Source organism: Euprymna scolopes, chromosome 13 (genome assembly GCF_053919585.1).
Source record: "Euprymna scolopes isolate OS-2025 chromosome 13, ASM5391958v1, whole genome shotgun sequence".
NCBI classification, from domain to species: domain Eukaryota; kingdom Metazoa; phylum Mollusca; class Cephalopoda; order Sepiida; family Sepiolidae; genus Euprymna; species Euprymna scolopes.
The window spans coordinates 42960914-42986848 of NC_136494.1; the positions used below are offsets into that span (position 1 = coordinate 42960914).

The 25935-nt window shown below is 30.6% G+C and overlaps 2 protein-coding genes across 2 annotated transcripts in view; both read right to left on the minus strand.

Moving 5' to 3' along the window:
• LOC145292233 (uncharacterized) overlaps window positions 1-7670 on the minus strand; it is an 80682-nt gene extending 73012 nt beyond the window's left edge. The window contains exons 1-8 of the mRNA XM_080138556.1: window positions 7007-7670; window positions 6619-6893; window positions 6371-6506; window positions 5965-5985; window positions 4614-4655; window positions 4221-4495; window positions 3972-4104; window positions 3667-3687 (exon numbers count right to left, since the gene is read on the minus strand). Of these exons, the coding sequence (XP_079994682.1) occupies window positions 3667-3687; window positions 3972-4104; window positions 4221-4495; window positions 4614-4655; window positions 5965-5985; window positions 6371-6506; window positions 6619-6893; window positions 7007-7097 (994 nt within the window). The 5' untranslated portion in view covers window positions 7098-7670. The remainder of the gene's footprint in view (window positions 1-3666; window positions 3688-3971; window positions 4105-4220; window positions 4496-4613; window positions 4656-5964; window positions 5986-6370; window positions 6507-6618; window positions 6894-7006) is intronic.
• The window catches only part of LOC145292234 (uncharacterized), a 314231-nt gene continuing 295544 nt past the window's right edge, over window positions 7249-25935 (minus strand). Inside the window, exons 38-50 of the mRNA XM_080138557.1 lie at window positions 21968-22006; window positions 21585-21859; window positions 21338-21473; window positions 21062-21082; window positions 19916-19954; window positions 19534-19808; window positions 18855-18990; window positions 18677-18697; window positions 13984-14016; window positions 13569-13840; window positions 11699-11834; window positions 9862-9882; window positions 7249-7265 (exon numbers count right to left, since the gene is read on the minus strand). Of these exons, the coding sequence (XP_079994683.1) occupies window positions 7249-7265; window positions 9862-9882; window positions 11699-11834; window positions 13569-13840; window positions 13984-14016; window positions 18677-18697; window positions 18855-18990; window positions 19534-19808; window positions 19916-19954; window positions 21062-21082; window positions 21338-21473; window positions 21585-21859; window positions 21968-22006 (1421 nt within the window). The remainder of the gene's footprint in view (window positions 7266-9861; window positions 9883-11698; window positions 11835-13568; window positions 13841-13983; window positions 14017-18676; window positions 18698-18854; window positions 18991-19533; window positions 19809-19915; window positions 19955-21061; window positions 21083-21337; window positions 21474-21584; window positions 21860-21967; window positions 22007-25935) is intronic.

Consider the following 25935-nt stretch of genomic DNA (forward strand, 5'->3'; position numbering starts at 1 on the left):
ATGCACTTCAACCCCCTAATACACTTATGAATAATAGAACAGTAAAGATTCCACATACTGTCCATAACCCAGAAAATGTCAAACAAGCTTTTATATATACTCTCGATTGCTCCACTCTGAGGTAAACTACTTGGTATCAATAATTTTTTAGTAAATAGTATTTTGAATATTCATTGATCACTTAGGCAACAATTGAGATGAGGCAAGTACACACAGCAACATAAATCATCACATCTAACGAAAATTAACTTTCAGGTAAAATGTGACGAGATCATTTACATTTCAATGGTGAATCAACATTTTCAAATTAAAATGAATGATTTCATGAATTGCCCATTCTCTTTGTTTCACACTATATATGCAATGCTCTATAGGATAAATTTATATAGAAATCATATTTAAATCTGAGAAAATTACTAATGAAAAAAACTATTTCAGTTTTTGGGCTAAATGTCCAATCTAGAAAACTGGAACATAAATTTCAGGTAAAATATATTTTTAATGAGTGGAAATTATGAGTCTTTTTATATTTTTTATAATCGTGTGGTTCATTGATTCATGAAAAATGACATGGTAACCAAAGTAATGGCTTTACTTTGTTTAATTTAAGCGATTAAATGTTTTTGATGAGGGACATAAAGTAGTTGGGTAGTTAATGTTTTTGTTACGCTCTTTTCAGCATGCAAAGTAAAGATTCACATGATCATCCGTTTTGGTTTTAGTGTGGTGATAAGCTAATATCAAAAACAAATTCTGGAAAAAACTTAGTTTCAGCACATATAAAGTAGATAATTAAATTCTACTACATTTATTTGTTGGTTTGTTTTATAATTTCTCAACTGCAGGTTTACCAAATTTTGAAGATCATGCTCTGAATAAATTTCCATTGGAACTATCTCTCCTAGCAACAGTTTTCATATCCTCTTCCTCAATACCCATTGAAACAGTGTGAATACCGTTAAATCAATACTTCATCAACAAGCTAAAATCTATATGGTCTATAGATGTTACAAGAAAGGTTCCCCTTTTCTTGTAAATAAGAAAAATATTAGATAAGTGAAAATGAGATTAGGGTAGACCGAGATTTGAACTTTGTAAGCAAGGTTCGGAAATAGATTCAGAAAGGAATTCGCATTGTTCAGTTTCACATGAAATAGTTTAGATATGTTGTTGTAAAAGGAATTTTGATTGTTCAATTCTTTTTATGAAAACTGAATTAAAATAAGGTCAGCTAGAGAAGAACGAACAATAGCAATTTAAAAACATATTGAAAAATAAGTTGGATTGAAAAATAGGTTAGTGAGAATTCTTTGTTTGCAGAAATGGTTTGGAAACATGTGCCGAACCACGCATGTTTAGGCCACATGGGTCGATCCCGTTTACAGACACGTATGACATCATGGCAGAAATGAATTCTCAATATAGGAGCTAGTTCAGTTGAAGAGGAGGGCAATCAGGCAGAGAGAGCAGTCAGCAAAGGCAGTCAGAGGAGGGTCCCTTTAGAAGCGAAGGGAGAAAGTTTTAAACATGTAGAAACAACTTTGAATTCCTGGATGTCATCATCATTTTGACCGGTCAAATGGAATAAAAGAACATCTCATATTTTTGTAACTGCCGTCTTTGTGTCGTCATTCCGCAAATTAAAGGTAATGTGTAATCATCTTATATGAACTTTGTTCCCACTCATAGTTATTAATGAACTTTGTATAGCCCATCCTAAGTACTGTGTACCCCTCTCCATCATAAGTAATCACTGTCCCCTCTTGTGTTAAAAGAGCTGATCACCTCTCCCTCCTCTCTGATATATGTAAGTAAGAAGAAACATGCACAGAACTGTAAAATGTTATAAATGTCTTCTATGAGAACTAGTGTGTCAATGTGATTATGCTGTATGTATCAATCATCATAGATTTTCATTTCTTTCTTTTTTTACTCTTTTAAACATGTAGAAACGACTTTGAATTCCTGGATGTCATCATTTCGACCGGTCAAATGGAATAAAAGAACATCTCATATTTTTGTAACTGCCGTCTTCGTGTCGTCTTTCTACCAACTTGAAGGTAATGTGAAATCATCGTTATTAATGAACTTTGTATAACTCATTTTAAGTAATGTATCTCCCTCATCAGCATCGTATATATGTACCCTGTCTCTCCTCAATATGATCCTGGCTATACAACATAGATTTATAGAAATTTTGTTCAAATGAAAAAGAAATAAGTGTGAAAACTTTAGAAAATTGAGTAATGCTGATAATTTTTGTTATTAAATGAAAAAAAATGAATAATTTGCTGGATTGCTGTATTAATTCCTATTTCAATCACATAACTTCTTTAGAGTGAAATGATTTTGGCATTTTCCGAACAAATTATCTCTACTTAAACCATGTTTGTAATAATAATAATAATAAAAATGATAACTTAAAAAGATTAAGTTATAGCAGGTTTGGCACTTATGTATGACACTGACCGAGATACACAGTTGCCAGACTATGATTATTTTTAAAGGCCAAATGTTTAAGAAAACAATTTAATAAAAATTATATCATAAAACTTGAATTTTCCTTGTAAGTATTATTTAAGAAATAGCACGGGTCGTTAAATGCAAAAGCACCAAATAACATTTATTTTATCAAAATAAAATTGTAAAAACATTTATTGTATCAAAATATAAGGCACTTATGCATTATATGGGCAAGCCCATTTTGTTTTGTTTTTTGTTTCATTGAACGACCAATAGGGGACGCAACTTTTCAACCTAATTCAACAATGAGGCACTTATGCATTACATGGGTGGGGCCATTTTGTTTTGTTGGGTTTCAACGACTGATAGGGGGGGGTGCAACTTTTCAACCTAATTCAAAAGTGACAATAATTAAAACCATAGTTTGTTATAGTTTTACTTTAATTCAAACAATTTTTTATTAAAATTCTATTTTTCTCTTACAGTAACTTCTTTCTGTTAAATTGTTTGAAAAAAAAATCCGATGATGCTTCAATTCAAAAAATGTTTTAAAATTGTTTGAAAAAAAACTCCAATGTTGCTTTAATTTTTATTAAAATTCTATTTTCTTATGGGGAGTTTCCATTAAATTGTTTGAAAAAAATCCAATGTCCCTCAAGGACGGACTTAGACAAAAGGTCGGTTTTTAATGTGGGGAAATGGTCAAAAATAAAAATTGCCTCAGTCTAGAAGGATTTCTCCTCTGCTCACTGACGACAGAAAAGAGGATGTGTAGTATCAGAACAGATACTATACTTTACTGTTAGCCAAAAGGCTAAGTAATGTTGATTTAATATGTTACAGGGAAAGGCTGTCCCCTTTCCATGTAAATAAGAAGAATATTAGATAAATGAAAATGAGATTAGGATAAGCCTAGAATCGAACCCTGTAGGCAAAGATAAGAAATGGAATGTGAGAAATTAAGCCTATTGTTAATTCTGAATATTAACTATGTCAGTGAGATGTAACCCTAGGTAGCCATGATATCAGTTTCTTCATGGCCACAAAAAATGTCAAATCAAATATCTTAAAACTACAAAATGTGCAGATGGAAAATATTTAATTTCAGTTGAGGATTTTTAGAAAAAAATATTCATAATCTGTACAATAATTTATAATTCTGAAATTATTATGAAGGATACAATAATCAAGTTGTATACTTACTTGGTGGAGGTGGAGTTGTGGCTAAAAAAAGTAAGAAATACAAACACATAAATTAGAAGAAAACTTTATTCATTTTTCTTTCAGTCCATTTTAGTTATGTTTTAAAATTATTTTATATTAGCAATTATTTGTTAAAGTATTTTCCAGATAAGGAATAGGATTTTGTTTATAAAACTTTGCTAGCAATTTTTTTCCATTTTTATGTTTACTGTAATGAAAGTTGTATTTTAAATTATGAATATTTATATTTGAATGAAAATATAAGAAAAATAAATCTTTTAAATAGAAAGAATTTAAATACTTACATGCTGCTTGAAAACATCCAATAATGGAAACAGTGACCAGTATCTTACAATTTTTCTTAGGAATAAAGTGGATCTTCACTGTATCTGCTGTTGTACCAAATGGAATGATTGTCATGTCACTTGATCCATTATTCTATGGATAGAAAATAATGCTTATATTGATGTTAATACATTATAAAAATATATATAATTCAAATATCAAATTACAGTTAAGAAAAATGCATTAAAACTGATTCCTACCCCACATACCTTAAGCCTATGAACATTTTCTCGTCCACCTCCACTGAGGTGAACATCATATCCTGCTATACATCGAGATTTTATCAGATTCAGGCGAGCTCCATAAATGAGGGCATCACCTACAAAGATGCTGACTGTCTTTTTCTTATCTCCAGATTCAGGTGTCCATCCTTTTCCACCTGGTCGGATAGCAGCTTTACGTTCTTCATTACTGGACACATCAATATCCCAGTTTCTCACCAAGGAAGAATCGGCCATACCATCTTGTTTAACACACAAAGAAGCTGCAAAATAAAATTGCATTCATATCAAATTAAAAAATTTTTACAATTTAAAGAGTTTTAAAATTGAAAATTTGGCAAGAACATTTTGTATATTAAAAACCATTAAAAAATGGCTTACCTGTTTCAGTTGATGGTTTTAGTGTTGTTGTTGTTGGTATTGCTAAAATTACAAACCAAAAAAAGTAATAGAGTTTAGAAAACAAAATAATTCGAATTTTGTTTTATACGAAAACAATTGTGTGTAATTTTGCTTATCCAGTACAATTCTTAATTATTCATTTTATAAGCAGATAAATTAAATATGAAAAATGTTCATTTAAGTTCTTTTAGGGTGTTTTACAATCAAACCACTGTGAATAAACATTTACACATTTACAGGATATTTTTGGCAACATCCAAACTAATTATTAACTTTCCAAATCAGAATGTTTAATGAAAAAAAATAAGACAGCTGAAATAAATTTATATTGGTCAATATGTTACCTTTTTCTGTTAACAACATTTAAGTGCAATGCATAATGATTGCGCAAGAAAGGAAATTGAATCGGAAATGTTACCCATGCTTCATGTTTGTATTCTGTCTCACATTTTCACAATTACATTTTAAATATTAAAAAATATATATATTATAATGAAGTTGTATTCCTAAATTAATTTTCAGACTGAAAACGAACTTCTATACACTTTTATTCCAGCATGATTTCTATATATTTATTCAAAAGAAATACACATTCAATGAGTAACCTCATTTGCATATTACATTAAAGAAAATCTATTTTAATAATTATCTTCATGTTATTAATTATTTGTTATAATAGAATTGTTTTAATTGTACTATTTAGAAATATGATTTAAAGTTGATTTATTTAATTTATTTTAATTTAATTTATACTTAATTTATTTTATTTTCAATTAGTTGTGTCTAAAACCAGAAATATGCTTATTTATTTAAGCTATGAGAGTTATTTCCCATTTTAGCTATGAGAGTTATTTCCCATTTTACCTATGAGAGTTATTTCCTATTTTAGCTATGAGAGTTACTTTGCGTATAAATTTTATAGACTAAGATACATAAGTTTTATGCTCCCCTAAGTCCTACATGTCTTCACTTTTCATAACAAGTTAAAATATTTGGTGTATCTTCCGTAGTATATGACTCATTTCTCTATCTGACAATATGTTTCAACCAGAACATGTCAAGTGTGTACAGCTAATATAATAGTAATAGTAAGAGAATATAGTTGAATAAATCAATAGAATTGGTGATGGTTATATCATGTTATGTCAGACTGGGTATGTTGATAATTGTTTTTATGTACATTCTTGAGCGTTTTATGGAAATGCTTCAATATATAATGGCTTATTTTAAAAAATATAAGGGGCATTTTATACTGTATTTCTTATCAACAAAGATTCAATCTTATAAAAACCTTTTTTATCAGTGTATAATTATCAAAGAGTATACATACTTGTTGGAGCCGGAGTTGTGGCTAAAAAAATATGAAAATATATATCAGAAGTGAGACTTTTTTGGTCAGTTCAATTTCTTATTTCAAACAATTTTTTTGTATTACCAATGATTTCTATAGTTTATTTTATAAAAATAAAATGTAAAAACATAAATCAAAAGAAAGATGTCATTCATTTATCTTTCAGGTCAATTTATTTATTGAAAACAAATTATTATATATTACCAATGAAATTACCATTAAAATAATGAAGAAATATACATAAAAGTTTATTTCATTAAACTTTGTTCAAAATTTGTTTTTATGTTTACTATAATATGTAGAACTTGACATTTTATGAAATTTTAGATTTGAATAAAAATATTACAAAATTGAATCTTGAAATAAAAAATATTTATATACTTACATGCGGATTGGAAACATCCAATAATGGAAATAGTGACCAGCATCTTACAATTTGGTTTCACAGGAGTGAAATGGATTTTGACTGTATCTGCTGTTGTACCAAATGGAATGATTGTAATGTTGTTTGGTCCATTATTCTATGGATAAAAAACACGTTTACATTAATGCACCTACATTTACAAAATATATTCCAAATTTATTCAATTTAGATATAAAAATTTACAAAATTGCATAAAAACTCTAATCTACCTTAAGTCCGTGAACGTTTTCTGATCCACCTCCACTAAGGTAGACATCATAACTGCCAACATATTTAGATTTCAGCAATCTGATGGTGGCTCCATAAATGAGAGCATCACCTACAAAGATGCTGACTGTCTTTTTCTTATCTCCAGATTCAGGTGTCCATCCTTTTCCACCTGGTCGGATAGCAGCTTTACGTTCTTCATTACTGGACACATCAATATCCCAGTTTCTCACCAAGGAAGAATCAGCCATACCATCTTGTTTGACACACCAAGAAGCTGCAAAATAAAATTACATTCAAATGAAATTAAAAAATCATCTTTATCATTTAAAGAGTTTGTGAATTTAACAATTTATCATAAAAATTCTAATATATTAAAAAATGGCTGACCTGTTTCAGTTGATGGTTTTGGTGTTGTTGTTGGTATTGCTAAAATCATAAATAAAAAAATGTTAAAGTTTTTGAAAAATAAATAATGCATTTACACTATTTTATTTTTAGCATAAAAATTGTTAAATATGGCATTAATGAATAAAAATCGCTTTTTAGAAGATGTACATACTGAAATGGAGAGTAATAATAGACATATAATATTAATAAGGGTTTTAATTACAAAAAAAATTGAAAGGTAATTAAATAGTCTCTGTGCCTAAAGATAAAAAGAAAAACCAAAAAGTTCATTTTGAATAGAGTTGAGAATATAATTTACAATATTTTCCTCTCTCAAATTTTATAATGAGAAGGAATAGTGCCCTGTAGAGTAACAAAATACTCATATTTTTCAGGAAATTTTCATATTCTGTAGTAACTCATCCAGAACTTTCCTTTAACTGGTTTGTTTCTCTCGGTTAAGGAAATTTTTATATTTTGTAAGATTTTCTAGAGTGGCTTAGTTGGAATTTCACTCAGCTAGTTTCTCTAGACAGTTTATCTGCTTCATTTGATTCAGAAAGTTGCTTACTTTCCATCTTGTAGGACTGAAGAAGTGGTATGCAACATTCATTGCACTTACAGTATTATCTTCATTAATTAATTTGTGAGCCAAATCTCATACATTGATAGTTTTTATTTGACACCAAGACTACAGTACTTATCATTAGAAACTTACCTTTCACAAATTATCTTCGTATATTAATGGCACCAAAGAAACTGGAAACAACCAAACTGACTTCTTTGCATTGGTAAATAGCATATCAGCAGAAGTGTTTGAAATCATTAGAGACACAAATCACTATACTTCTGCTATAAGAGTTCGAGATTCAATATATATTAAGCCAATAAATATAATCTATAACTGATACTAATAACTAAACAACACAGTTTGAAAACTTTGCTAAATCATGAAATTCTAAGTGCCGAAGTAAATATAAACCAATATATGATTTTTCAATAGTATATCCTCCATCTTTAATCCAACAACTTCACGAAAAATCCTCACTAACATCTTAGGAAGCATAAGAGATAGCAAAATCGATTGAACAAGCCAAAAAGCAATGCATGTGTTGCAGGCAGGAGAATATGATTTATGAAGATGTAAGTTTGTTTGTTACACAAAACCATACAGGACTGATAGAAAATTTGTTTATTTTGTGGGAAATCACGTCGTCTGCATTGCCTCTGTTCAACACATGACTCAAACTGCAAAACGTGTTCAAAAAAAAAAAAAACCATTGAGCCAAAACATGAAAGTCTTTCATATCTTCCAGTGTTAATTTATTTGAAGAAGACTTCTTATTGGAAAAAAATTGAAAAATTAGATTTTACAATCATGTTTGTATCTTGTGCTTTTGCCAGACAATTGTTTCTAAGTTAGCACTGCCATACTTAAGGCTCTTGCAGATCCTGCAATTGGGAGGGAGCATAAGTTTTCTAGAGGCCACAATCCTCTGGGAAACCGCAAAGCTCCTTTGCTTTGGTAATGAAAAAACGTAAAATAGTTATTAAGATTAACTGGAAAATTATTATCATACTTGTACGTTGAAATATATATCAATCCATCTCTCTATCTCTATCTATTTATCTATCTATATTAGTTACAGATGATTACAGTGCATAAATTGCCTTTGAACAAAAATATTTTAATCAGATAATCTGAGAGCTATTTCTGCTGTAAAAGTATAAGATAAATTTTGTTGTTTAGGGGTAAGTTCAGGCTAGCACCAAAAGTTGCATCAATCAAAAGAAAAAAAAAAACTTCATGCATTTTCTTTATACGTTATTAAGTTTGTATTTATCACATCTTAGTTGGGCCTTTTAATACTTAATGACTTTCTCCTACATCGTAGCATTTTAAAATTAATTGGTTACTTTACTTCCGTTATTGCTACTAATGTTCTGATCTAACTCATTTTTTTTATTCTTCCTCCCTCTATACCAGCACCCCATCTCCATTTCTCAACTAAAGTCCTGAAGTTTAATTTTTGACAGTATATCAAACTTTTTGAAGCAAAATAGTTTTGAAATTTGCGTTTAAATCTTTTGAAAATTTCTTTAAAATACTTGTAGAAGATTGAGAAATGAACTGCACGGAAATGAGTACAAAAATAGTAGAAATATCAAAATGTAGATAAAAGTTGTGAAATCATTCGCATTATATAGTTTCAAAACACCAATATACTGATTTCTTTCATTTTTTTTGTGATCACAGAATGTTTGCATTCTGAGGGTATGTTATTTTGTTTAAAGTACCATTTACTGTAGGTTCAGTCGGGTTAGGTGGAAGGGGCAAGTTGCATTTTTCAGATGTAGGAGCCGTAAGTCACATTTTGTAGGGGGAGGGATCTTCCTAAGCATGGCATTGTAAGTTAGTTTATTATATCCGTATTTGGATATGATGTTACAATATGTTTTAAATGGGAGGCTGTATTAAGTGATGACTGTAAATCATTTTTGCCATTGTTGTGTATGCATAGTTCTAAAAAGAATACTTTGATAATTATAAAAGACTATTCAATGCAAAGTTATAAAAATATATTTCATTTATAAATACTGAACATTGTAACTTTTTATTTTGTACTAAACTCCATATACTTCAGACAAACAGACTCTATGGTACAAAAGGTATATCAAAATGAAAGGGCGAAATACAGAAATTATCTAAAAAAAAAAAATACAAAGGTGGATTCCTCACGAGTATTCATGTTTTGGGAAAGTAAATTAATTTGTTCAAAGAGAGGCCAAAATCAATTCAATATTAAAGTACTCATATATTTCTTGAAACCACACTTATTTAATTAAGTACTTACTTGTTGGTGCTGGTGTTGTGGCTACAAAAATTAAGAAAATATAAAGGCAGTATAATTAATCATAATAAGTAATAGTTAAGTTAACAATTAATGTAATAACTTTCATGAAACAATTTAAGATACAAGATATGCTTTTCGTTTGATGTGAACTACTTATAATACAAATTTGAATATGAAAATATTTGAATAAATTATTCAACAAGCTGCGTGTACATGTGAGATGACGCCACAAAAAATAGTCAAGAAATGATGAATGTGAGAAGTGTGAAGAGTCAGCGTTGCCTTCACATTTTTGCCAAGTTTCAGAAAAATCTGATGGATGAGGCAAAAGTTACAGGGTAAAAAGTAACATTTTTTGCAATTTTGGGGCATTTATGACCTCTTTTGAGCTCATGGGAATGCCGAATCCTAGTAAAAATAGACAAACGATGCAATTTCATGCCTTAAGACATGTATATTTGAATTCAGCACTATGGAAAACCACTAAATAGATATACATATCAAGTTTTTGAGTAATATGAAGAAAGAGCTCCAAAAAGGCATATCTTTTTAGCTCTAAAATCCCAGAGAGATGCGAATCAGGATTTTGCCAGGGTCACCCATACTGAATTTATAGTATGAACAAAAGCCTCCACATTTTGGCCATGTTTCAGGAAAATCTAATGGATAGATCAAATGCTATGGGGCAAAAAGTGTCATTTTGGGGCATTTTTTACCTCTTTTGACCCCCTGGGGATGCCGAATCGCAGCGTAAATGGAAAACGGTGCTGTTTCAGGCCTTAACACATGTATACTGAAGTTGATTACCATGAAAAGCCACTATATAGTCAGACATATCAAGTCTTTGTTGAGAAATATGAAAAAGAAGCCACAAAAAGGGGCGTTTTTAGCACTGAAAATCCCCGGGGATGCAAACCAGAATTTTGTTAGAGTACCCATACTGGATTTATATTAAGAACAACGGGCTACACATTTTGGCCAAGTTTCAGGAAAATCGAATGGATGGATCAAAAGTTATGAGGCAAAACGTGTAATTTTTGGCCATTCGGGGACATTTTTCACCTCTTTTGAGCTCCTGGGGATGCAACGGGAATTTTTACAAAAAAATTTTTTTTTACTGTGCACATCTATTTAATGAAATATAATTCGTGGAAAAATTTCAGAAAAACTAATGGACGGTTATCTGGCAATCATCCAGAATAACGGACACACAGATGGACACACGGGTGGACATTCAGACTGACACACTGAAAACATAGGTTCCTCTCTGATAAATCAGGGAACCAACAAACATTTCCTTTATAACAAAATAAACTTTAAACAATTTATTGAATAATTTTACAGGATCATTTTTTTTTAGCTTAAACGAATTAAACATTATAAAATTTATTATTTATTATAGGAAACTACTTTTTACATTTTTATAAAAAGTCTATAATATGACTGGTGTTTGTTTATCTGAAATTGTTGTACTAGAATTCTAGCATAAAGTTACCTTTTTCGCATATAATCTAAGTTTCTATATTCTACAAGGATTAGCTTAACTGTAAGTAAAATTCTGCATATATGTTTATATGTCCTGCTTTCATATTTAAGAATGTATCATTTATTGATGACTAATACATTCTAAATAAAATATATTTCTTCTATTTGGGTTCTTCTCACATCTGTTATGCATGTTTACAGATGAATTTTATCTGAAGGTCTTTATTTTGTTTGTTGTTCTCTCATAATTGTTAATATTTCTTTTCAATGTATTTATTTTAGCTTTCACATTAATGTAGGGTATCTTAAAATTATCAATCATTAATAAGGATATGGCATTCAGTTAACTTACATGCTGATTGGAAACATCCAATAATTGATACAGTAACATGGATTTTACAATTTGGACTTTGTGCAGTAAAATGGATGGTGACTGTATCTGCTGTTGAACCAAATGGAATGATTGCAAGGTCATCTGGGCCATTGTTCTGGTGGAAAATATAGAAAATATATGAAGAAAGAAAAAATGAACATTCAATCTCCATTTATTTCATTTAAAACAAAACTGATTGCAAAACTATTTAAGTCAATGAGTGAAGGCGACACAAATGGAAGTGAAGAGTAAAGATAGTTCACCTGGTACAATTAACTATCTTGGATGATAGAGGCATGATTCCTTTTGAGTCCTTATATAAAAATGATGTAGTTGATTAGTTAGTATAACGTGTGATGTTAAAGAGATACATGTAGGGTTCTGAGAAATAAAATATGCTAAGAACCCTCTTTTCCTTCAATTAAGATTGTTCAAAAACAATTTCTAATTAAGGAATTAGATCTGCAGTTAATAAATATTCTTGTTTAACATTTATATGATAGTGATCTCTTTCTTCTAGTAATATGAATGAAAACAGTGTCTTCAGCATGCTCCTCAGGGTATACGATATCACACATCAAAAGCATCATTCACATTTTGTATCAAAGAATAAATTTTTAAGCTAAATAAGAATGTCTAAAATGCCGTATTTGTATATTTGCCTTTTATGACCTTTCTTGTGTGTTTTTTATTTTCACTAAGAAAAATCAAATAAAACACATATGTTGGATGAAGATTATTTCAATCAAAAAGAACATTTTATTTACAAATGTAAAATAAAATAACGCATAGTAATTGTCTGTATTTTTATACTCATATCACGCACAGAGCATGGGTTTAAGACATCCGTATATCGCAAGCCTACCTTCACCGGACAATACCTTAACTTCAACTCCCATCACCCATACAGTATCAAACATGGAATCGTACGCTGCTTACAACATCGAGCAGAAACAATAAGTAGCGACACAATTACATACCACCAAGAAATGGTCAGGTTGAAGAATACCCTCTGTCGTAACAACTACCTCGATAGCATACTATCCACCAGACGTGTTAATAGTATAAGAGAGGAGAATGAAACCCAAAAACCTCCAATGGTCTGCCTACCATACATACGAGGCATCTTCGAAAAGATTCAGAGAATATGTGTCCCCTACAACATCAGGACGGTATTCAAGAGCGATTCAACACTCAGACGACACCAAGAACTGCATATACTCCAACCCATGCAGTTGCAGAAAGGTTTACAAGGGTGAAACATGCCGCCCCCTTAAAGTAAGAACACCGAAAAGCGGTAACTAAAGGGGAGACGGAAAAATCGGGTATAGCCAACCATGTCTGGATGGAGAGGGGGGACCATCGCCCCCTATTGGATGAAGTAAAAATAATAAACAGAGAGACCCAATGGAAAGTGAGAAAACTTAAAGAAACAGCTCACATGCTCAGACATAACAACCTACTGAGCAAACCAAGCATAGAGCTGAATGCAATTTGGACACCTCTGATAGAGAGAGAAAACCTTGAATAACAACATAGGTTTAACATTAACAAAAAACAACTAAGAATTGTCCCAGTGACATATGGCCGAGTGGTCCTAGACGTTGTATCAAAGTTTACAGTTACCCAAAGGTGCTGAGTTCAACAACCAAGATGAGGACGTCAGTCCGACAATCTCAATAAAAAATAACGCATATTTCACATAAATAACACAAAGTTTGACTTACTATGGGAGTAAACAAAAAAAGATACAAATCTTCCAATCAAGTCATAAAATCATAATCATTCACAGAATCATACATTCATACTATCAAGCAATCAGTTATAGAAAAATATTTAGCACCCTTACCTTATGTCTCTGGGCATGTTGTCCTCCTCCAGTAAGGAATACATCATAACTTCCAACACATTTAGATTTTAGCAACCTCACATTAGCCCCATAAATGAGAGCATCACCAACAAAGAAACTGACTGTCTTTTTCTTATCTCCAGCTTCAGGTGTCCATCCTTTCCCACCTGGTCGGATAGCACCTTTCTCTTCTTCATTACTGGACACATCAATATCCCAGTTTCTTATCAAAGAATGATCAGCAAGGCCATCTTGTTTTATACAAAGAGAAGCTGAAACAAAGGTAAAATATAATACTTTATTGGAATTAAAATAATAATTATTTAGAAATAAAATATAAAAATAAAACATAGAAACTATGTATGGATTAAGTTATAAGTAAAGATAATTTTATAAATTATAGTAGTGGATTTACCTGTTTCTGTTGAAGGTTTAATTGATGTTGTTGCTGAAATATAAATAAATATATTAATACACACACATGTTGTACAGCATGTATAAGATAATGTGTGATTATTTCTCATCCAGTAGGATGCCCATCCCCAGCTTGAACAAATTATTAAGAAAATTGAAAAAACAATTAAAGAATATCAAATGTTTTTATTTTAGTTGTATCTTAATGAAATAAATAAAAAAAACTTACCTTAATTCTACAACTATAAAAAGTGAAACATTCTAAATCTCTAAAGTGCTATTGATTAGGACTTTAGACCTCACAGATCTCATAAAATATAACTCTGTAGAATACATAATTTATGACATATTGAATATTATATAATCATGCTATAAAAATTCAACATCAACAAATAATTATGTGTATTATTTGGATTGTTTGGACCACGGTTCTCATCTTCATTGTTATTCTCACATTTCAGTTGATGTAACTTCAACCTCCTCAGGTGTATATTGATCAGTGAAGAAAAGAATAATTTTGTTTATATATATATATATATATATATATATATATATATATATTGCTTCAACATTTTGATATAATATGTTTACTGTACTCATGCATGTTTTTATATATCTCTTTTTAATTATAACATTATACTTAATTTTTCTATAATAAAGAGGTGGTTTTCTTTGTACTGATAGGCCATTTTTTTTATTTATGGACAATTATTTATCACTGCTTGCTGTCACATGACCAGTGTTTCCGATTTAGCGGTTTTCCCGCTAGATCTGGAGATTTCGTTTGCAATCTAGCGGGGAATTCTAGAAAATCTGGAGATATTTCGCACCCACACACCCGCAATTTTAGATTAAAAAATAAACAAAAGCACTTGAAAATACTTTAAAACATAAAATAAATTCATTCATGTAAGTAAAAAAAGTAGCATTTATTGTCTTTGGTAACAATGATTTATTGATTATTTGTTTTGTTTTTCACCTTTTTTTTTCGACTAACCATTCTTAAATCTCGCTATAAAATCGAGTTTTCCAAGTACATTGGGGGGGGGGAGCATTCCAACCTCCGTAGTTTAGTTTAAAATACGATCTAAGCAAACTCCTTAGTCAAAAATTCTAAAAAGCAAGAAACAACAGCAAAAAAAAAACAACATATACCAAACACAGTAGAATTTAATTATCTACCAACCTTTTAACATGCTAAAACAAAGTTTTTTTGTTTTTTTTTATCTTTCTAATTTCCAAATATGTTGTTCAAAGTGGAAAATTGAAAAAAAAAAATTAAAGAATATCAAATGTTTTTATAATAATAATAAAAAAATAATAAACAAATGTCCGCTTATCGCTTAAGGAGTAAAGAGGCTTAATTTCTCAAAAGTTGTAAACAAATGACTAGGTGTATCAGAATTTTTGTATGAATTTTTGACACCCCTAACACGAAACTGCGAATAAAATTTAAACGTGGGTTGTTTATTTTTTTTATGGGTTATACTTCCAAATAAACTATTAAAGTTGTATAAAAAGTAATAGAAATATTTTTTTTATTTTTTAAATTGTAATGAAATTAATTGAATTTTACGAGCTCAGTATTTTCAATTTTTAAACTTTAAAAATCTATCAAAGTTTTTCTATTGATTCAATTTTTACGATATTTTCAAGGTCAATGTGAAATTTTATGCTCTTTCCAATAAACTGAATATAATATTTTAGACAAACGGTTTTTTTTTAATTCAAATATCTATTAAAAAGTAAATAATTAATTTACTCACCAAAGTTTTATATATCACAAATTCAAGAGAAAAGATCAATAAATAATATATTCAAATTTAAAACAAAAATTAGTGTTTTTTAGAAAATTACCTGTAAAGTCCGAAGTTTAAAACCTTTTTTTTTTTTTTTTTTAAAAAAACACGTTATTTGTTTTTATTTTTATTTTTTATTTTTTTAAATGAAACCTTAGTCCTGGCTTGAATTGAAAAAAAATTAGGGTTTGAATTATATTTTTCGAGTAGTTATAAGCTTGGAAAGACAGGGGGCCGAATTAATTCACACCTCCCATTTTGAAATGTCTATTAAAAAGTAAATAATTAATTTACTCACCAAAGTGTTATATATCAGAAATTGAAGATAAAAGATCAATAAATAATATATTCAAATTTAAAAAAAAAAGTAGTGTTTTTTAGAAATTTACCTGTAAAGTCCGAAGTTTAAAACTTTTTTTTTTAAACCACGTTGTTTGTTATTTTTTTTTTTTTGTTTTTTTTTTTTTGTTTTTTAATGAAACCATGGTCCTTTAATTGAAAAAAAAATTAGGACTTGAATTACATTTTTTGAGGAGTTATAAGCTTGGAAAACGGGGTGGAATTATTCAATAGTTTTCACAAAATTTCTGACACACCTAACAAATGAGTTATTTACCACTAACCCTAAGTTCGAGTTGCACTCCCAAATTTAGAGTTAGTGATAGTCATAGATTTTTTATACAATTTTCCAAGAGTGAAGTCCCCAATAGTTAAACGACATGCAACCAGTTAATTGTTGGAAAGACAACTTTTAATAAAAGAAATGAAATAAAAATAACTTAAACACAGTTTCAGCACGTATAAAAGGTACTTGAATTTTACTGCATTTGGTATCAGGTATTTTTGTTATTGTTTACAATTTCTCGAATATTTATTATTTTACACAAATGATTGTGTTGTTGCCCCCTCCAAGAGCCGTCCTTCATGATTTTACTTATTTTTACTAATTTTTAGACGTTTATTTTATTTAATTGTCAGCATGAACCAACTTTTTAAGATGCAGCGAAGTTTACTGTATTTATTTTTTAGCAAACATTAATAACAGAAAGTTTTCCACTTTATTTATTTTTTGCATAATTAATGATGGAAGTATGTTTTCTGTTTTTCTTAACATCTGTTGAAAAAAAATAATTTGTACAGTCTCTTGAAAAAAAAAAAATCAAACTTTTCTCTACTTTCACCTAACTATTTACAATGTTCATATAAAGCATGTATCCTTTTTATAATAAAAATTCCGTTTTCAAAAAGAAACGTTTACTGCCAAATTTCTTTAAAAACAAAAGTGCAAGTTTTCCTGAAAAAAAAAACAAAAAAACTTTCACCTAACAATTTATGGTAAAAAATTAATTTTTGGGGGTAAAAAAAAACAACAACTTTTATTCATAAAAAAATTGCAAAAAATAATAAAAGTAAATAAACGAACAAAATGCAATTTTTCTTGAGGAATGTGTTTCATTTTAACAAACTGAGCCACGTGGCCGGGTACAGCTAGTATATATATATATATATATATATATATATATATATATATATATATATATATATATATATATATATATATATATATATAAGCTTTTTGTAAATAAGCAAACAAATCGAGCACTATAAAAGTAGCGGTCAAAATGTCTATAGAAATAGATATTTGAAGATATCGTTTACAAGTGCCGATTCCATGGATTGGAGGTTAAAACTGCTGGCTAATAACTAGATGGTTGTAGGTTTTATCCATGACTCAGCCACACTGAAGAGCTGTGTTACAGTGAAACAGTCTATCTGTGGATGAATATATATACAGGGTGGAATGATAAAACTGTCGCCCTAGAAAAGACGACATTATTCCATTTCTGTTTGATGAAAACAAGTTTTCTTTTTTGCTGCAGACCATCTACTAAAAGATTTATACAAGTCACTTAATTAAGCACATTGAAAAAGAAAGAGATAATTGAATATTTCCTATACAAAATGAATGCTCTTTTTCGTCTTTTACTATGAACGATAGTTATATCAGCAATGTTCAATATGACTAGCTAAATTTAATTGTAAGAAAATGTTTGATGAAAAGGTACAGTTTAAAATGTAAATAAACTTTGAAATGTACAAAAATAATGGTAGAAATCAAACTAGATTTGATCTCATTACTTCTAACAACTGTGTATATCTTTGTCTCTTCATTACTTCTAACAACTGTGTGTCTATCTTTGTCTCTTCATTACTTCTAACAACTGTGTGTCTATCTTTGTCTCTCATTACTTCTAACAACTGTGTGTCTATCTTTGTCTCTCATTACTTCTAACAACTGTGTGTCTATTTTTGTCTCTTCATTACTCAAAGTGGCGCATTTTGAATAAAATTAAAGGAATACTTTGCAAATAAATGTCAATTGGTAAGATATAATGCTAATAGCAGGTAGCCATGGAGACAGTCTTTTCACAACCACATAAGATGTCAATTTATGAACAAGTTATGGTTTACCAAAAATTAAAATCAAATATCTCAAATGAGAAAATGTGCAGATAGAACTATTTTAATTGTCCCTGGCAGTTTTTACAAAAATCCATAGCAATTAATAGCGAAAAAAAAGTAACAATATGCACTACAAAAAAGCTCACACAGGATAATTCCATGACACTTCATGCGTTTAATAATAACAGCATGCCGGGAACATAGCACCACAAGAAAATGGATTTTACTAGCAAGAAAAAAACTATGTAAAAGAAATCTTCCATTCTCTGATTTTGTTTATAGTAAAATTTTTAAATTAAAACCTATAAATCTTATTAGTTTAGAATAAAAAAAAAATATATAAAAAATACTTTTTGTATTGCAATTGTAAAACACAGATGCAAGTATACTTAAATTTTTGCATGGAATAAAATTATCAAGTTGTATACATACTTGTTGGAGGTGGAGTTGTCGCTAAAAAATAAGATATGAAAACATGAATCAGAAGACAGACTTCATTTTTCTTTCAGTTCAATTTTTTTTTTTTTTATGTAAAAATTTAATGTAAAATTTAATGAAAAATTTCACAAAGATAATACTTGTAGTAAAAGGAAACTATTTAAATATTTACATGCTGATTGGAAACATCCAATAATGGAAACAGTGACCAACATCTTACAATTTGGTTTCTCAGGAGTGAAATGGATTTTGACTGTATCTGCTGTTGTACCAAATGGAATGATTCCAATGTCGTTTGGTCCATTATTCTGCAGATGGGAAAAATGTTAATATTAATACACACATATGAAGATCATGTAGTTCAAATATCAAATTAGTATGAAAACATCCCTTAATATTATTATAAGATTCATCGGAAAAGTAACGTGACTGGTGTTAAGTAAAATTTATTTCAGTTGCAAACAACACACTAAATGGTTTCACCCCTTAAAAATACACCCATGCCAGATTCATCTGGAATGCGCCCATCATTATAGTACTCTTCTTGATGATCTCATTGGGAAAAGAAAATAGTCATGTGAAGCAATATTAAGAGAAGAAGATTCTTCTATTATAGGGATATTTGTTTTAGTCAGTGTTCATTGTTTATACTTAAGTGCTCATAACTGAACAAACTAAAAACGAGACACATGAAAAAAATGCAATGCTTGCAAAATGCCAACATTACTGCTATTTACTTCAAACATATCAGATTATAACACAATCTGTTTATCCTTATTTCACCCATAGCTCACAGGGCACAATCAGTCCCGTTACTTTTCAAACACAACTCATATTTCCAGACACTCTACCTTAAGTCTGTGAACGTTTTCTGGTCCAGCACCACTAAGGTAGACATCATAACTTCCAACATATTTAGATTTCAGCAATCTGATGGTGGCTCCATAAATGAGAGCATCACCCACAAAGATGCTGACTGTCTTTTTCTTATCTCCAGATTCAGGTGTCCATCCTTGTCCACCTGGTCGGATAGCAGCTTTATGTTCTTCATTACTGGACACATTAATATCCCAGTTTCTCACCAAGAAAGAATCAGCCATGCCATCTTGTTTGACACACCAAGAAGCTGCAAAATAAAATTACATTCAAATGAAATTGAAAGATTATCTTTATCATTTAAAGAATTGATGAATTTAAAAATCTCATGAAAATTCTATTAAAAAAATAGCTGACCTGTTTCAGTTGATGGTTTCAGAGTCGTTGTTGGTATTGCTAAAATCATAAATAAAAAAAGTGACAGAGATAAAAAAAATCAAAATGAATAATGATTGTTCTCTTATACTAAAAGATCACTCACTTTCTTACATCTAGTAACTCTCTGACAATAACAAAAAGTAAGAGAGCAAGAAAATACAAATGCTTAGAGGAGAACGAGTCAATTCAGCACGTCAATATAAGAATAAAAATTGTTGTTGGTATTGCTAAAATCATAAATAAAAAAGTGTTAAAGTTTTTGAAAAACAAATAATGTATTTGTCTTTACTAAAAAGTTTACACTATTTTATTTTTAGTTTAAAAAAATGGTTAACGAATCATAAACAGACTCTAAAATCCAGAAGATGTTGACACTGTACCAAATAACATACAGAAACCAGTGTCTGCCTAAGCTGTATTTGCGTTGAGATACAGCAGGTATAAGCCTCTCAGATTGACTATCAGCATCATGCCACTATTGTGAGCAATATCTGATGACCACCCAAAATTCAAACCTCCAAATGATGCATTCAAATCAAGAAAAAAGAGCCAGCACATTTTGGACAAGACTTTTTTGGACAAACGAGACAGAATCAGAAAACAAGTCTGCTGCAGAAATAGCCCAAAAGAGTTGCTAAAAATATACTAAGATTTGCCATTACAAAAGACTGGAAGAACGTGCCAACCAACACTGTACTAAATATTTTCTGGATGAATTCACTCAAAACGATATAGATAAGGAAGGTTTTATAGACTTGCTAAAAAGAGTATAACTCCACTATGATCAAGACGCTGCCAGAGATCAAGGCTTGATGACCAATGCTGTTAAGAAGATGAGTGGTCTCAGCAATGACAAGTGCTGGTTCTACCAGAATGAAGTAGAGTATGTAAGCAACCTGACATCCAACTGTAAAGTTCTGCTGGGGGATGGCTGCTATACAATACGACACAATGGAGTGTGTAAATATCTCCAATTGGATGATCTGTAAAAACCTTGAATATCGAATGTAGCAGCAAGTCCTGGAAACATAGACTAGAAAGAACAGTTGGAAATTAGACATACACCATGCACTATGACTAGAACATATATTTAAAATTTGTATATTTATCAAGTTGTATACATACTTGTTGGAGGTGGTGTTGTAGCTAAAATATAAGCAGATATGAAAACATAAATCAGAAGTGAGATGTCATTTAGTTTTCTTTTAGTTCATTTTTCTTTTTAATTTTGTAATTAAAAAAAATAAAATATTGTTCAGATATAGAATAGGAATTTTTTATAAGATTTTTTTCTAGACTTGTTTTTATGTAGGTTGAAATGTGAAAATCTGAAAAATATATATTTGATGTAAAATTTCACCAAATCAATTTTGTAAAAAGGAAATATATTTAAATACTTACATGCTGATTGGAAACATCCAATAATGGAAATAGTGACCAGCATCTTACAATTTGGTTTTACAGGAGTGAAATGGATTTTGACTGTATCTGCTGTTGTACCAAATGGAATGATTGCAATGTCGCTTGGTCCATTATTCTATGGATAGAAAAATGTTTATATTGATGCACCTACATTTACAAAATATATTCAAAATTTATTTAATTTAGATATAAAAATTTACAAAATTGAATTAAAACTCTAATCTACCTTAAGTCCGTGAACATTTCCTGATCCACCTCCACTAAGGTAGACATCATAACTGCCAACATATTTAGATTTCAGCAATCTGATGGTGGCTCCATAAATGAGAGCATCACCCACAAAGATGCTGACTGTCTTTTTCTTATCTCCAGATTCAGGTGTCCATCCTTTTCCACCTGGTCGGATAGCAGCTTTATGTTCTTTATTACTGGACACATCAATATCCCAGTTTCTCACCAAGGAAGAATCAGCCATGCCATCTTGTTTGACACACCAAGAAGCTGCAAAATAAAATTGCATTCAAATGAAATTCAAGGATTATCTTTATTATTTAAAGAGTTGGTGAATTTAACAATTTCATGAAAAATCTATTAAAAAAAATGGCTGACCTGTTTCAGTTGATGGTTTTGGTGTTGTTGTTGGAATTGCTAAAATCGCAAATAAAAAATGAAGAAAAATTGAAGAGACATGAATTTGACTTTTGTTGTATACAAAAAAATTCACACTATGTAAATTTTAATTTACTTTCATAGTTTATATTAACATTTTGTAAATTATAGCATTCATACAATTGACTTGTAAGAAAATCCTAATTTCAACAAATGTTCATGAAAACACAACTTATAAATACATCAAATTAATTAAAAGATAATTTCATTTTAGGAGATTTGACTTCCTAAGCAAGCATTTATCAATATTAATAATAACTATTCCTTCTATTACTTTCCCAACCTCTTCTATAGCGTCATATTTTTTTAAATTAAAATAATGTCTTTATAAAATGATTTTACATTGTTTTAGAGTAACAAGATTTAAAACCTTGTATTTTAGTTTAAAATTGAACTGCTCATTTATTTATTCTTTATTTTATACAAAACATTCACACTCCAGCTCCAGTTAGATAAAAAAACAAACTCCCCTTTTCTTTTTTAGGGGACACCAATAAAGCCTATAGCTCATTTATTTGTTCTTTATTTTATACAAAACATTCGCTTAAATTTTAAATATTACTACACATTCATATTTAATTCTAAACTTTTGCAGAATGTAACATTCACAAAATAAAATTAGTTTAGCTAGTTACTCATCAAAATTATTTATTATTATAATGAAGTATAATATATATATATATATATAAATATATATATATATATATATATATATATATATATATATACACCCATACACATATAAATACATATATATGAACATTTAAAATTAAAATGTTTAAATTCAACGTTATTTCACACAGTTAATGGTAGCCGAATGGATTAGGTCTTCACTAATTGGGCCAGATATGTCTCGTGTTTCAGGGTTCAAATCGTTCGACTGGTATTAATCGTGACACCCTACACTGAAGATTCCCGAAAGGATGAAACACTAGTGTATGTAGGTATTTAATTATTATAGTAAAAAACATAATTATATATATATATATATATATATATATATATATATATATATATATATATATATATATATATATATATGAGAAAACAGTTAATAAAATAAGTTAAAAAACACTTTGAAATGAGTTAAAAACATATTTAATCTGAAAAGGAAACACTAGATAAATGGATAGTCCTTAATCCGCGGAGTTTCGAAGAAATACTCTCCTTCTCATCAGAGGGTAGGAAATAGCAAAATGCGGGATCGGATTTTGCATGCAGAAGTATTTGATGAAACAACAAGTAAGTCAAAGATCTTACTTGAAAACAAAATAAGTTAAGCAGAGGGAATATTGTAAAGAAAAAGGTGATTACACATTTTTTTTTTTTTTTTTTACACAGTGATCACCACTTATCAAGGCCTGGAAGCCACTCAGGGATAAGGGTTATTGCAAGTACATTACGTTAGTGTGGAGATTTGATGGAGTGTTTACTTAAGGGGGCGGTTCATTAGGAATTTGTTAACATTAGACTTGAAGACATCCAAGTTGTAGTCCGGAGGGAAGCAGGCAGGCGGAACAGAGTTCCACAGGCGTGCAGTTCTAATAAAGAAGCTTTGTTCATGGAATTCGCGTTTTGATTTAGGCACAGATATAGAGTGGGGGAAATTTTTCACAGTGGATTCAGCTAGACGGGTGTTTTTCGTGAAAGATTGGCGAGGGGGGACCAGGGATTGGAGTTCAGACGAGCACCTGCCATGAAAATAACGATAAAACAAGGATAGGCTCGCAACGTCTCTTCTGTGAGAGAGGGGTTGCAGGGTAGAGAAAAGGGCATCCCCCACTAAGCCACGAAGTCTATTTTGTACTCTGTCAAGGCAGGATAGGCTGTTTTTGGCAGCTCCTGCCCAGATATGGCAACAGTATTCCATCCTTGGACGTACTTGGCTTTTATATAGATAGAGAATTGCATCAGTAGTGAGATATCTTCTGGAGCGGTAGAAGGATCCCACCATCTTTCCAGCGACCTTGGCAACAGACTTGATGTACGTGTTCCATTTCAGATCAGGAGTAAAGGTCAAACCCAGAAGCTTGTCAAAACACGGGGCCTCACTCAGACGAGAGCCATCCATCACAATTGATGCCAGATGGGGATCAGAGCGTTGATGATGTAAGGATAGGAGTTTGGTTTTGGATGCATTAAAGGTAACTAGCCACATCTTCCCCCACTGAACCACGCGCTCGAGATCAGAGGAGAGAGAATCAGAGAGAACTTTGTCATTTACAGCCTTTAATGTGTTGCTGTAGATGGTCGTGTCATCAGCATAGATGTCAACGAATGATTTAAGTATGTGTTTAGGGAGGTCATTGATGTAGATCAGGAAGAGAGTTGGGCCCAGGATTGACCCCTGATGGACCCCAGCATTTATATTGCAGGCCTCCGATTTTTGTCCATCTACCACTACTCTTATAAGCCTATCGGAGAGAAATGATTTAATGATTGAGAAAACATTTCCAGTTATACCGTAGCTGGAAATCTTGTGAAGTAGACCCTTATGCCATACCTTGTCGAAGGCCTTTGATATGTCAAGAGCAATTGCCCTAGAAAGGAAGCCTTTGTCAAGAGATTCACTAATCCTGTGGGATATAACCGTCAGCACATCTGCGGTAGATCTTGCAGAGCGGAAACCATATTGTGTGTCACTAAGAAGGTTATTCCTGCTGAGGTGGTTGACTATTTCTCTATTTAATATTGATTCCAGCAACTTACTCATAACACAGAGGAGACTTATTGGTCTGTACTGAGAGGGAGATGACTTATCACCTGAATTCTTAAATACAGGGCAAACTGATGAGGTCTTCCAGGGGGTCGGAAAGCACTTCTCCTTAAGGCAGCGCTTAAATAGTTTCGTAAGTATGGGAGCAAGTTCTGGTTGAAGCTTTTTTAACACTATAATTGGGATGCCATCAGGGCCAGTTGTTTTACTGGAATCTAGGTTTTTTATTAGCTTGGCGACCTCATGCACGGATATTTGTATGTTACCTAGCTTGGTCTGTGTTATAGGAGGAAATATGGGGAGTTGATGGCCTTCGTCGCATAGGGTAGAATTAGCTGCAAAGTTCTTTGCAAATAGTTTGGCCTTGTCTGACGCTGATGAGATGACCTCTGGTCCATTGATAATGGTTGGGATAGAACGCACACTTCTGTTCAGGATCCTATTTGTTATTTGCCAAAACTGGTGAGAACCAAGCCGCTGATCAGCTACCTTGGATTTAACAGACTGGGCATATAGCTCTCTTGCATTTTTTATTACTCTTTTACATGAATGGATAGTCTGGTGGAAGATAAAAAAATCCAGTGACGGTAAAATCCAAATGTAAAACTTCAAGAAAGTTTCAAAAGTCAGAACTAATGAAGACAACTAGGTTATTAAATAGTGCTCAATAAAAAGAGCAAAATATTTATTATTATTTGGGGTAAACAGTTACATATGGTCGATACAAATAGACATCTGTTTCAGTCAAAGAGACTTCATCAGGCGACTAGATGATGTTTCGGAAATGAGCATATATTTATTTAACCCCTTCTTTATCCCCTAACTATATACCTGTACATGCATAATAAATGTATATTCTTTTGTATGCGTTCTTTATGTCGTACCTAAATATATTCTTATGTCTGTATAAGGTACCTCTGTATGTAGGTCTATTTCGCTAGACGCTCGTCTGTGTATATTTATTGTGTAGATATAGATGTATTTGCTGATGTATATATATGTATTTATATGTGTGTGGGTGTCTATGTATATACATATGTTTATATATATATATATATATATATATATATATATATATATATATATATATACATACGAGCAAACAGTTAATAAAACATGTTAAAAACACTTTGAAATGAGTTAAAAACATATTTAATCTGAAAAGGAAACACTAGATAAGTGAATAGTCCTT